This window comes from Chionomys nivalis, chromosome 3 (assembly GCF_950005125.1).
Source record: "Chionomys nivalis chromosome 3, mChiNiv1.1, whole genome shotgun sequence".
In the NCBI taxonomy this organism is placed as follows: Eukaryota; Metazoa; Chordata; class Mammalia; order Rodentia; family Cricetidae; genus Chionomys; species Chionomys nivalis.
In genome coordinates, this window is record NC_080088.1 from 98,233,554 (window position 1) to 98,247,817 (window position 14,264).

Below are 14,264 nucleotides of genomic sequence, written 5' to 3' on the forward strand. Positions count from 1 at the left end.
CATCCACATCTGGTTTCCTATTCGCCTTCAGCTGACCAGTTTCACGATCAACCTGCCCCACCACAAGGGCAGGGCCTTGGTAGCTCTGTGAAGTCTGAGATGAGAAGCGGGTGGGGGAGAAACTGGGTTTTGGGGTCAGACAGGCTGGGTTGGGCTTGGCACTGGGTGTGGGTTTGATGGCCTCTTAAACCTACATTTCATGATCTGAAAAGCAGGGCTACTCCATCTACCTATTAGAAATTCTTTTAAGTAAATTTATTTGTGGGTGGGCACATATGCCATGGCCTGTGTTTGGAAGCTAGGGGACAACTCTCCAGAATCAGTTCTCTTGGTCCATCAAGTGGGTCCCTGGGATTGAACTCAGGTCTTCAGGCTTGGCAGCAGGCGACTTTACCCAACGAACCATCTCAATAGCTATTATTATTATTATTATTATTATTATTATTATTATTATTATTATTATTGAGACAGGGCTTTTCTGTGTAGCCCTAGCTGTCCTGGGCATCACTTTGTAGACCAGGCTGGCTTTGAACTTGCAGAAAAGCACCTGTCTGTGCTTTCCCAGTGCTGGGATTAAAGGTGTGTGCCACCATTTCCAAGGTCTTTTATTTCTACTTTTTATTTTTATTTTTTGGCTCAATAGCTCTTATCTGCCCATCTTACAAAGTTGTTCTGGATCCCAAACGCCCTGTGGCGTCCAGTGAGCTGGCGTGCTCTCTCGGTAGCATTCAGGTCTTTCTTTTCATTTTGTCCTGTTTGGTTTTTGAGCTGGGCTCTCCTTGTGTGGCCCCAACTGGCCTGGAGCTCACCGTAGATGGGGTTGATCTCAAACATGGGGCATCTTTCAGCCTCTGCCCTCCAAGTCCTGGGGTTGTGGGTGTGCACTACCATACCCTGTTTGTGTTCTTTCATTCCGGACAGTGAGGCTTTTAGATGTGTTTTATGACATGTCGTATTTTGCAATTTGCTTCTAAGAATGGCATTTCTTGGGCTGGAGAGATGGTTCAGTGGTTAAGAGCACTGGCTGCCCTTCCAGAAGATCCAGGCTCCATTACCAACACACACATAGTGGCTCACAACTGTCTGTAACTCCAGTTCCAGAGGACACGACACCCTCACACAGACATACCAGCAGGCAGAATATCAATGCACATAAAATAAAAATGAATAAATTAAAAATATGTATTGTATAAAGGGGAACGTTTTGTTAGATGAGAGTTGGGTCTGGGGGCACAGGCCTGCCGTTCCAAATACTCTGGAGGCTGAGACAGATGGGTCAAAGTGCAAGGCCTACTTGGGTTACAGAGTGAGGACCATGTCTCAAAATAAAAAGCAAAAAAAGGGGGGCACTGGAGAGACATCTCAGGGGTTATCTCAGCAGTTATGAACATTGGGTCCTCTTCCAGAGGACCTGGGTTCAAGTCCCAGTCCCCAGCTCCAGCTCTAAGAAATTCAAGCCCTCTTCTGGACTTAAATGCATGTCGGGCACAGACATCTGTGCAAGCAAAACACCCACACACATAAAATAAAAATAAATAAATCTAAGGGGGAAAAGTCAAAAGACACAGAGGGAAGAAAGGGGGGATAGGATAGAAAGAGGGATGTATGGGGGAGCATGAGGTCCAAGCCTTTGATTTCAGCACCTGGGAGACGTTTAAGACTAGCCGGGTCCACAGAGTGAATTCCAGGACAGTTGGGGACATATGGAGAGAGAGGGTGAAGGGGGAGGATAAGGAATAGACATTGTCATCTAGACATTTCCCTGGACTCCGAGGCAGACAGGCTAGAGCCCCATCCTTTTCATTGCCCTCTGCTGGGTCTGGGGTTTCCTCCGTGGAAAGGCCCCTCCTCTTGTCTGTAACCTCAATGCCTGGGGTGCTCGGAGCAGCAGGTGCCCCCCCTTTGTAAAAGTGCCTGAATTTTTGTCCACACTAGCCACGCCCTTGACAGGCCTCTGCCAGCTGCACCCCTGCCAGCCCCTCCCTTTCTGGCTCAGCTTTAGAGAACTCTCTGGAGTCTTCAGGGAGCTGCCAGGCGGAGCGGCCTGACAGCTCACGAAATGTAGCAGTCACCCCCAGTTCTACTGTGGACCAGATTAAGCCTAGTCATCAGTATGGCACACACAACTTGGGGGTGTCTGGGGTCTGACCAGAAACAGCTCAGTGTGTTCTCTCAGGAAGTCCTTTTCTAAAACGCTGCCTCCAGCCAGGCCCAGGCTCTGATCTCAGGCTGGCCTGGAGGTGGTCTACCCCATTATCCCTGAGAAGGGACCAGCAAGGGGCCAGGTGGCAGGGCCGGGGAGCCATCCTCCAACCCCAACTGTTCTGGGCTGTCTAGCTCGGGACCTGAATGGATGTTTTTGACCTTGGCCAGAGGCCAACAAAAGTGACTCATTTTCTTCATCCGCACAATGAGACCATTGGACTGGATGTTCTGGAAGGCTCCACGGCTGTGAATCAAGTTTCTCCTCTGCTATTCTGCCCTCCCCCGCCCTGTGCTGCCTGCTGCTTCTCTGCTCTGTGAAGGCTAAAGCACTGGGGTATGTCTATGGGCCTCCCTGACGGAAGAGCCGGCTTGACCAAACTTGTATCTTTCCTAGGGCCTGCTCTATGTTCCCTTGTCAAACTCAGTTTTAGCAAAAACATGCTAAGTGTGTTTTGTGCGGGCCCTCATATCCAGTCAGGATCGTCACCCTCCACTACCCCCAGGCTCTCTGGACCACCTCAGCCTGCCTTCAAGCAAGAATCCAGGTACAGGGCTGTTGAGGTGGCTCAGTTGGTAAAGACAGTTGCCACCAAGCCTGGTGATCCGAGTTCGATTCCTGGGGCTCACATGGCGAAAGGAAAGACCTGACTCCTGCAGGTTGTCCTCTGACCTTCATATGTGTGCACAGTATGTGTGACGTGCCTCACACTCACGTGTGTACACACACAAATAAATATACATAAGAAAACTAAGTAATCCAGGTGGTGGTGGTGCACGTCTTTAATCCCAGCACTCGGGAGGCAGAGGCAGGTGGATCTCTGTGAGTTCGAGGCCAGCCTGGTCTACAAGAGCTAGTTCCAGAACAGGCTCTAAAGCTACAGAGAAACTCTGTCTTGAAAAACAAACACAAAGATTAAGAATCCTAGGCTGGTATCATTCAAATTGCCTTCATCATCTCAATGATTCTTTCTTTTCTTCTTTCCCTTCCTTCATTCCAGCCCAGTCTTTAACTTCCCACGTAGCCAAGAATGAGCTCGTATTTCTGGTCATCCTGCCTCTACCTTCTGAGTGCAGGATTGATTACAGCCTCATCCTACCATGTCCTGGTCCACTTCTTTCTTTCTTTGTTTCTTTGTTTCTTTGTTTCTTTCTTTCTTTGTTTCTTTGTTTCTTTGTTTCTTTCTTTCTTTCTTTGTTTCTTTCTTTCTTTCTTTCTTTGTTTCTTTCTTTCTTTCTTTGTTTCTTTCTTTGTTTTTTCCTTCCTTCCTTCCTTCCTTCCTTCCTTCCTTCCTTCCTTCCTTCCTTCCTTCCTTCCTTTCTTTTTTGGTTTTTAGAAACAGGGTTTTTCTGTAGTTTTAGAGCCTATCCTGGAACTAGCTCTTGTAGACCAGGCCGGCCTCAAACTCACAGAGATCCGTCTGCCTCTTCCTCCCTAGTGCTGGGATTAAAGGGATGTGCCACCACCACCCGGCTCTTCCTTTTTTTTTAAAGTGTTATATTTTACTTAAAATTTTTAGGCCTATGAGTGCTTTGCCAGGGTGTATGTAAGTGTACTGTGTTCATGCCATGCTGGACATTGGCTACTCTAAAATTGGAACTACAAACACTTGTGCGCCACCATGTGGGTGCTGGGAACTTAACCGTCACCCTCCCCAAGAGCAAGAGTCTTAACCTTTGAGCCACCTCTCTAGCGCCATGCCCTTCTTTTTTTGGAAACAGGGTCTTGTGTAGCCCAGGTTAGCCTAGCCTGGAACTCAATTCTGTAGCAAAGGATGGCTTTGGTCCCCTCATCCCTGCCTTTAGGGTCTCATTACACAGTGCTGTCTGGATGGGAACGCACAGAGCTCTGCCTGTCCCTGCCTATGGGTGCTTAGATTAAAGGTGTGCAGCAACGCACCTCGTGACCTTGAAGTTTTAATCCTCCTGCCTCCACCTGAGATTACAGGTGTATGCCACTACACCTGGTTTTATGTAGTGCTTGGGGTCAAACCCCCAGGACTTCACACATGCTAGGCAAGCCCTTCATCAACCTCCCGCCGTTTCACCCTCGAGTTTCTGCTGAGATCTTTCCCATCACTTAGTCCTGCCCTTCCCCTTGGCCCATTTGCCTGAGCAGTGAAGCCTAGCCTTTCCCCCACTGCTATGATCCTATGTGTTCTCATGACAACAGGTCAATCACAGATAGCATGATCTGATGCCGTCTTCAGACCTCCTCAGACACACAGGCAGGCACACAAAGCACTTGTACATAAAATTAAAATAAATCTTTAAAAAAATGAAAATAAATCTAAAGAGATCTCACACACGAACCGTAAACTGGCCCTGATGGTATGTGTGTGTATAAATGAGGGTGTCAGGAATTCATATCAAGGTGGAGGACAGCTTTGACTGTATGAGACTCCCGTCTCAAAAATCAACAATACAGCCAGGTGTGGTGGCGCACGCCTTTAATCCCAGCGCTCGGGAGGCAGAGGCAGGCAGATCTTTGTGAGTGTGAGGCCAACCTGGGTTACATAGTGAGTTCCGTGTCTGCTCCGACTAAAAAACAAAAACAAAACAAAAATTGGGCTGAAGCAATGTCTCAGCAGTTAAGAGCAGTGGCTGCTCTTCCAGAAGTCCCCGGTTCAGTTCCTAACAACCACATGGCAGCTCATGACTGTCTGTGGCTCCAGTTCAGGAGACCCTTATTCCAATGTATGTAAAATAAAATTCAATACATTACTTTTTTATTTCAATAAATTATTTTTTTAAAAATTGGCTGGGCAGTGCTGGTGCACGCCTTTAATCCCAGCACTCAGGATGCAGAGGCAGGTGGATCTCTGTGAGTTTGAGGCCAGCCTGGTCTACAGAGTGAGTTCCAGGACAGTCAGGGCTATACGGAGAAACCCTGTTCTGAAAAAAAAAAAGAACAAAACAAAACAAAACAAAAAAAAAAACCAGTAAAACAATCACTATAAATGACTGTAAAGTCAAGAGAAGAAGAGTACAATCGGAACTCTCCAAACCCATTAGAGAAGCAGTCCAGTCTGGGGATGGGTTTGGGTGTCCCCCAAGACAGCCTTAAGAGGTGGTCAGGAGAAAGTAGGGACCCTGAGCTGCACCATCCCATTTTGTGACTTTCTGGGTCCATGCTGACTAGGAGCCAAGTTTAGTGAATAAATACACCTTTGATGAAAGAAGCAGACTTGTGAGGGGGCCTGCTTCTGGAAGCATGTTAGAGAGGCAAGGATTAGGGATAGCAGTAGATTCAACAAGTTCCCCGGGGGCTTTGGGTGTAGGAAATGGATTAAACTGACTAAAGACACCGGGACCCCAGGGAGATTGCTTCCTTGGTAAAGTGCTAGTTTTTGCAAATGTGAAGACCTGAGTTCAATTCCTAGCACTCATGTGAAAAAAGCTAGATGGGACAAAGTATACTTTTAATTCTGGGGGTAGGGAGTTGGAAACGGAAGGATTCTTGGGTCTTCTAGGCCAACAGGCGAGGCTCTGGGCCGATAAGAAAGAGACTGGCCCCCAAGGAACAACACTCGAGATTGCCCTCTGGTCTCCACAGGCACACATTTGTGCTCTCTCTCTCTCTCTCTCACACACACACACATTTACAACCTCCCCCCACCGTAACGAACACACAAACACGCACACGAACGCGCACACGTGGGCTCTTGCTGTTGTGTTTTGGAATAGAAACGGTGGCGAGCTTCATGTGAGCCCTATTAGATAGTGATTGATCAAGACAGGAGTGAGCGGCTACACCTCCAAGCTGTGAGAGCTAGTTCCAGGCTCTGGAGCTTGGGGTGTCAAACGCCCGACATCCTAGGGAAGGTCAGTCCCTCCCAGTCTCCTGGCAACGGAAGCGGGGCGATGTTTCCTGTTTTTGTGCCCTGATTCTGGTCGTATTTTCTCGGCACGGCAGGAGTAGAGCAGACGGCAGGTTGAGCCTCAGCCCCCGAGACACTGGGGCCGGATTTTCTTTTCTTGGAAATAACCAAGGAGGACTAGGCAGGCTGGGAGTCTCCGGCAGGGAGGTGTCCCCCTAAACCACCTTTCCCTCACTCTCTGTCGCCCTCTAGTGTCCTCGTGCTGCCAACGCCCTTATCTTTGGTCTCGGGCTTCTAGAATTGTTCGCTTACTCATTCAACAAACATTTCAAAGATGCCTGTACGGGTGCTGGGGTAGGGACGCAGAGGGAAGATTTTGCGTCTGCCTCAGACTCTCAGAGCTTTGAGGAGGGATAGATAATGTCCACGAATGAACAAGTGGGACAAGAGTCTGGAGCCCCAACCAGATGCCCAGAGGATTGCAAAGAAGGTGGTAGCAGGTACATCCGGGCATCTGGACAGCTCCATGGAGTAGGAGGTGGCTGAACGGATGGGGGAGGGATTGTGCAATGAGCTCACTTGGATCTGTGACGAAGGAGACACCGGGAGGCATCTTTGACAGCGAAGGACTCAGGTAGTTGGGGAGATAAAGTTGGAATTACTGCAAGGCCGATGAACTTCGGTCATAGACCGGCAGGAAAGCCAGCGTCAGTAGTTTAGACTGCCGAGTTCAGAGGCGGGGACTGAGCTGCGCACATGGGAAACTCAAGAACTGTTGGAGGGTGAGGGTGGAGAGACGGCTCGTCTGTAAAGAGCGTGCACTGCTCTTGACGAGGACTTGAGTTCTGTTCTCAGCACACGTGCCAGAGGTTCACATTTCCTTGTAATTCTACCTCCAGGAGATCCAACGCCTTTTCTGGCCTCTGTGGCCCTTGCGTGCACTCAGTGCGTGCGGATCCACACACGCGCGCGCGCACACACACACACACACACACACACTTTTTTAAAAGTCCTATTTTGGGGGGGCGTAGTATGTTTTTTAAAGAAATGTTTAAGGGATCAGAAAATAAATGACTATATGGGGGTGCATTTTGGAAATAACATTGTATGGCGGTTGGAGGCATTTCCTGTTTCCTGTGCCTGTTTGGTCTGGGAATCGGGCAGGATGAAGGACTCGGCTTTGAAAGAAACAGTGGGAAGAGGCACTGGCCAAACAAGCTTGATAACTTGAGCGGGATTCTGGGGACCCACGTACAGGTGTGAGGAGGGAACCGACTCCCCGAAGTTTGCCCTCTGGCATCCACATGTACATTGTGACATGTGTTCCACCATACACACAAATAAAATTTAAAAATAGAAAACAGGGTCTGGAGAGATGACTCGGGTTAAGAGCACTTGCTGCTTTTGCAGAGTACTAGGGTTTCATTCCTAGCAACCACAAGGCGGCTCTCAATCGCCCATAACTCCAGTTCCAGTGATCTGAACCCAGCCACACAGGGCTTGTGGTGCGCGTACATATATGCAGTCCAGACACTCACACATGGGGAATACAAAAATAAATTTAAAACAAGAGAAAAAGATAAACAAAATAGTAGGAGAAAAGCTGTGTGTGCGTGAGTGTGTGTCTCTGTGTCTGTCTCTCTGTGTGTGTGTATGTTGCTGGGGATGTAATCCAGAGATTCCTAAATGCTAGGTAGCTGCCCCACCACTGAGCCACACCCCAGCTCCTCACTGGGGGATTCTAGGTAGGGGCTCTACCACTGAGTCACATGCTTAGCTCATTTGTTTTTTAATTATCTAAAGGGCTAAAAAGGTATCACCAGGGTTTCCTTTAGACAGCTTGGATCAGGAACAGCGCTTCTGGCTATATCAGGTGACTCTTCCAGTTCTGAGGAGAAGAAACTGGATAAAGGTTTATGAACTGACAGGCTCTAGGGACTGGACACAAAGGACATCTCTTGTTTGTGGCTAACCCAGAGACGAAGAGCCAGCAGGGTCATATCAGCTACACCCTCAGCCAAGATGGAGGGTGTGTGTGTGTGTGTATGATTCTTTTTGTTTGTTGGTTTTTATTTTGAGACAGGGTTTCTCTGTGTACAATCCTGGCTGTCCTGGAACTTGCTCTGTAGATCTGGCTGGCTTTGTACTCACAAAGATCTGCCTGCATCTGCCTCTTGAGTGTTGGGATTAAATGCATGGGCCACCACCACTTGGCAATGTGTATAATTTAAAAAAGAAAATAGCCTTGCTATGTAAAGCCCAAATTGGCCTCCAAGTCTCATTCCTCCTGTCTCTGCCTTCTGAGCGCTGAGTTTACTGTCTGCAGCTGGACCAATGTTCTTGATAAGGGGACTTGAAGCACTTCAGAGTGTCTGTCTGTCTGTCTGTGACATCTAACATGGAACATGACGTGCCTTGTGGGAGCCCATGTGTGACTCAGTTTCCATCCGGAGTCCATTCTGACTTATAAGTCATCTGAATTCAAACTTTCCTTTTCTGCTTTTTCCAATAACCTCGAGGGCTGTGAGAGACTTCTGACTTAGCCATGAGAAAAGAACACTCCATCTAGTAGAAAGAATCTGCTGACGCCAAACCTCAGGAACATCAAGATAGAAAGTGAGGCTGCTCCCGAGAGCAAGCTCATGTTGGAGGGGTAGGCTGCTCGCTCAAGGACAGGAATGGTCTTGTGATTAGATACTGACCGGCCATCTGTTCCGTGCTTTGTTCTGCTTTTGTATATAAGCAAGTTCTGAAGTAAACTCTGGGCTGTTTGGCTGTTTCGGCATGACCAGACAGACCTCCCGAGTCTATCCTGTCTTCTATCTCTGCTTCTTTCATCTGACTTTCCTTTGACCTTGAGGATCCCCACGCCAGGAACCCTGGCTGACTTTGTAGGACAGGGTCCTACAGTGCCTGCCAAGTGTGGGCAAGGGCCCGTTCTGCTGAAAGACGGACCTTCGCTTCTGCCACATTCCCAGGAAATGCTTGACTGAGCACCAGCTTACAGTCTGGGGAGTTGGCTCTGGTGGTAAAATGCCCACTGAGGACCTGAATTCAGATCTCCTGCACACATGTAAAAGCTAGGTATGGGGGCAGACATCTGTAACCCTAGTGTTGGGAGGGTTGTGGGAATCCTTAGCCCTAGTTCTGGGTGTGAGGGTGGTGAAGCAGAGACAGAGGGAACCTAGGAGTTCCATGGCCCGTTAGTGAGCTCCAGGGTCAGTGAGAGACCCTGACTCTAATTAGGGCGGAGAAGCTTGAGTAGACAAAAGACACTTCATGTTGGTCTTTGCCTTACACAGCACATATTCTACACACACCACACCATACACTACTCATCATTCACTCACATCACACTCACATTTTACACACACACACACACACACACACACACGACATCTTTGAGACAAAGGGGAAAAACAGGGAGAAACAAGAGGAAGAGGAGTAGGAGGAAAAAACCCATCCAGGGCATGGTGGCGCATGACTGAAATCCCAGTAATTAGGAGGTTGAGGCAGGAGGATTACAGTGTTCTAGTCTAGTCTGGTCTACTAGGCTAGTCAGGGTTACACAGTAAGACCCTGCCTCAAACAAACAAACACGCAAACATGGGCCAGCAGGATGGCTCAGCGGCACAGGTGCTCATCTCACCTGCCTGGGGGCGGGGCTGGAGCTCCTGTAAAGGTGGAAGCAGAGAGCAGACTCCACAGAATTGCCCTCTGACCTCCACACAATGCACCCCACAGTCTTGCACACATAGACACAATACATTTTTACAAACAGCCCACAAGACCTCCAGGCGGGAAGGACATTCTCTTGACTCCGTCTTCCTCCCCGCTTTGAGCTTCAGGAGGCTGTGTAGTCTGTCGCTCAGAGGCAGGGGACCGGACATGATCGGACAGATTTCCTTGATGCCACCTCTTCTCATAGGGCTCCCAGGAGGAATGTGAGCCCTGCTCGGTCATCCCAGGGAAGGACCCCAGCCCTTTCCCTTCCTCCCTAATCTTCCCCTGATGGTCGCAGCCAGAGAGACCCAGGCTTACTCAGTCTGTCATCCGGGCACCTAATGTATTTATTACAGTCCAATTGTTTTTCCCGCACTGCGGAGAAAGGGAAGGGGAAACAGAGAGGGTGGGAACCCGGATCAGACCCCAGACTCCACCCCCTAACCAGAGCCCAGGGCATCTGCCCTATAGGGCCAAGGAAGACTTCGAGATCCCTGAGGGCCCCAGCAGGGGGAGGGCTGGGTGCCACGGAAGAGGGCTAGAGGGGGGACCACTGCTTCCCCATCATGCCCCAGGTGGACGGCTTTGGCTGGAACCTACCACTCCTGTTCTGAAAGCCTTGACCAACCCTGACCTATCAAAGCCTGGAAGGGAGGCCTCCCGTGGGCAGGCTCCGGAGTGCGCTGCATGCTGGCCTCTGCTTGTGACCATGAGCAATCATTTGGCCCGTGACCCAGACAGCAGTCGGTATATGTCTCCCAGTAGCCCTTGACCTGCCTCGTCATCTGACTGCATTGTTTGGGCCCACACTAAAAAAAAAAAAAAAAAATCCTTCGGCTTTCTACCCGTGTTTTTTTTTTATCTTCTGACCTGAATCCCCAGTCTTTCTCTCTCTCTCACATTTGAGACAGGGTCTCCTGTACCCCAGACTGAATTCAAACTCAGTATGTAGCCTAAAATGACCTTGAACTCCTGGTCCTCCCACCTCTACCTCCAGAGTGCTGGGATTACAGGCATGCACCAGCATGCTTGGTTTTATGCTTTGGGGTGGAATCCAGGACTTCATGCATGCTAGGCAAGCACTCTACCAACTGAGCTATGTCCCCACCCCTGTACCCCCATCTTTGACTTCAGGGTTAGATACAGATGTGGTATATGCCACCTCTTGTGCTGACGAAGGCCTGGATGGTGTGGCCTTGGCCTCTGGCTTGCTGCTATGAAGGCAAGGGAGAGAGATGGGACCAAGTGTGAGCATCTTATCCTGCCTGGCGATACACCAAGAGTTAGGTGGGTCTTGCTTCCCCCTGAGATCTGGCTCACTTCGCTGTCTGCAGATCAACTCCGCGGGAGATAGCGAGGAGGGGAAGGTCCCGGGTTTGGCACCTTCCAAGCTGTGCAGGGGTCCACTGAGCAGAGGTGAGGTGAGAGCCAACAGGGGACTCTTGTGCCATACCCAGGCAATGGGCCCCAAGGCTGGTAAGCTGACCTCAAGCAGAAGAGGGGCGTGGTGATCTAATCCGTGTTCGAAAAGGCTCTTTGTTCCCTGGTCATGGTGGGTGGGCAGGGCGTGGGGATGGGCACACTTTAGGGACAAGACAATTCGATTCCTCCTTGTGAGTGGGACACCCACCAGAGAAGAAGCTCTTCCCTAGTCCCAACTGCCCACGTGCTGCCCCACCCCCACCCCGGGACCTCTGTAGCAATATGGGGGTACAGACCCCTCCTTCCCAGGTCTCAGGGCCCCAGCCTCTCCTGGTTGTGCCAGGGCCTTCTAACCCCAGATGGGTCCGTCTGGACTTAGAAGCCCCCGCTCTCAGAGCTGCTCCTGCTGTGGTAGCTGGGACTGCGGCTCCTGGAGCGGCTGCATGAGCGGCTGCGGGTCCCATGACTGCGGCTACTGTAGCTCCCGTGGCTGTGGCCCTGACTTGGGCTCCGGCTGTGGCTCCGGCTTGAGTAGTCGCTGCTCAAGCAGCTGGAGGAAGAGGAGGGGCTGGGTCGGTAGTAGGGGATGGGACGCTTTCGGGCACTGTAAGAGAGAAAAGCAGATCCTAGTCCACCTGGGGCTCTGCCCATCCGGGGCTCTCAAGCGGCCTCAGTCCCCATCACAGCAGTGGCGAGGGCTTCCTGCCTACGTTTCCTCTGAGCCTTGGCCTCAGGTACAACTCTAGTTCCAAACTTGTGTCCTTTGCCAAATTCATATCGATTGTTTTTTTGTTTTGTTTTTGTTGTTGTTGTTTTTATTTTGTCTGCCCACAGGGCAAAAAGTCCAAGTTCTTTATTGATCTGAGTGTTAGGAAATATTTTCTGAAAAAAAATATGATATTTTATGAATAAATGAAAGTTTATTAATTGTTGTTGTTGGTGGTGGTGGTGGTGGCGTGTGTTTCTTTTTCTCCTGTTTGTCGATGCTGGGGGTAGAAAGAAGCCAGAACCTCACAAATACTAGTACCCCTGAGTTCACCCTGAACTTCGTGAGTGAAAAAATTATTTATGTGTCTGTATGTGGGGTTTATGCCCATGTGCAGGGGCCGTGGGGACAAGAGATTGCCGGATCCCCTGGAGCTGAGGCACACAGACATTCCCACGTGTAACCTGAGACTTGAACTTAGGTCCTTTGAAACAGCAGCAAATGCTCTTAACCACTAAGTCAACTCTCTAACCCAAAACTTCATTTTATTTTTATTTTCTGAGGAAGGATTTGTTTTTTTTGGGTGGGGGGGTGTTTCGAGACAGGGTTTCTCTGTAGCTTTTGAAGCCTGTCCTGGAACTAGCTCTTGTAGACCAGGCTGGTCTCAAACTCACAGAGATCCGCATGCCTCTGCCTCCCGAGTGCTGGGATTAAAGGCGTGCACCACCACCTACCTGGCTGAGGAAGGATTTTTTTATAGCTCAGGCTGGCCTTACTATGTAGCCAAGGCTGGCCTTCAACTCCTGATTCTCCTGTCTCTACCTCCTGAATGCTATAATCACGGACATGGGCCACCACATCTGACTTTCTCTCTCTTCCTCCTTCTCTTCCATTTTTCTTTATTTTCTTGCTTTCTTTTCCTCAGTGTCAGTATGTAGCCCAGACTAGCCTGTAATTTTCAATCTTCCGGCCTCAACTTCTGAGTTCTGGGATCAGATGTATGTATGTGCCCTTATGTCCAACAGGAATAAAACTTTTATTTTTGAAACAGAGTTTCATGTATCTAACCTCAAACCTCCTGTGTAGCAGAGTGTGACCTTGAACTTCTGGTCTTTCTGCCTTTAACCTCCTAAGTGTTGGGACTGCGGATCTATCTCACCTGTTTGCGCATGCTGAGGATGGAACACTGAACTCTGTAAACCCTCCAGTAACTAAGGCGTATCTATAGACCTTTGAATGGAGCTTTTTTTTTTTTTTTTTTTTTTTTTTTTTTGGTTTTTCGAGACAGGGTTTCTCTGTGGTTTTGGAGCCTGTCCTGGAACTAGCTCTTGTAGACCAGGCTGGTCTCGAACTCACAGAGATCCGCCTGCCTCTGCCTCCCAAGTGCTGGGATTAAAGGCGTGCGCCACCACCGCCCGGCTGAATGGAGCTTTTTAAATAGGGACAACACACATTAAAAAAGGCCAGTAATGGCTTCTCTGCTTGCAAGTATTATGGCTAAATCCTGTTTTTCCTGTCCCCCAATCCCTGTTCCAAATAGAAGATTTAGGGTTTTTTTGTTTTTGTTTTGTTTTCATTTTTTTTCTTTTTCGAGACAAGGTTTCTCTGTGTGTAGCTCTGGCTGTCCTGGAATCATTCTGTACACCAGTCTGGTCTCAAACTCACAGAGATCCACCAGTCTTTGCCTCCCAAGTGCTGGGATGAAAAGCGTGCACCACCACCTCCAGAGTGAAGATTTAGATTTTTAAGGTCACTCAAAGAGAACAAGGAGGAGACCCTTGGCCACTGCTGTCTTTGTTTTGGTCTTCACCCCTTCTCCCCACTTCACCCCAACCAGATACTCCCCACCCCACCCCACCTCCACCCCCACTGGCCCTGAGTTAGTTTGAAGGCAGGAGGCTATGACCCAGAGAAAAGAAAAGAAAGTGGTTAGGGGGGTTATAAGGCCCCATCTCAAGGGTTAAATCTGAGGAAGAAAAACAGGTGTGCATTAGTGGGAGGAGGAGGCAGCCTGGGAGAGAGGGGCTGAGGTGCGAGCCGGATGGAAGATGGGAGGTTCTGGCCATCCTGGGGCTGGCAGTGTACAGCGGGAGCGTGTGACCTGTCTGGGGGCTATCTACAGGATGGCGGTCCAGCCTTTCTGTCTGAGTAAAGGAGGAGCCCATGCTGCTTTATTGGAGCCCAGATTATCAAGGACGAAGGGGAACTATTTTGAGAATCAAGAGTTGGAGCTAAAAAGATTCTTAAAGATCTCAGCTAATTATGCACCTCCGGTCACTGAGGTGTGTCAGTCTCCCCCAGGTGCTTCAGCAAGGCAGGACCATGCGGGGCTCAGCATATGGCAATCTATTTATACTGGGACAAAATCCTGGACTGCAGTGTGATTTTTA

At 49.4% G+C, this 14,264-nt stretch overlaps 1 protein-coding gene across 2 annotated transcripts in view; it reads right to left on the minus strand.

Moving 5' to 3' along the window:
• Positions 1-10,081: 10,081 nt before the first annotated feature.
• Srrm3 (serine/arginine repetitive matrix 3) overlaps positions 10,082-14,264 on the minus strand; it is a 68,401-nt gene continuing 64,218 nt past the window's right edge. Inside the window, exons 15-16 of one of the 2 annotated variants that reach the window (XR_009056826.1) lie at positions 11,067-11,772; positions 10,082-10,960 (exon numbers count right to left, since the gene is read on the minus strand). Coding sequence is in view for 1 of the 2 variants with exons in the window: in XM_057764358.1 (XP_057620341.1) it covers positions 11,544-11,772 (229 nt within the window). In the remaining variant the exon portion in view is untranslated. Of the gene's footprint in view, positions 11,773-14,264 lie in introns of both variants that reach the window. The other variant, XM_057764358.1, reaches the window with a different exon arrangement.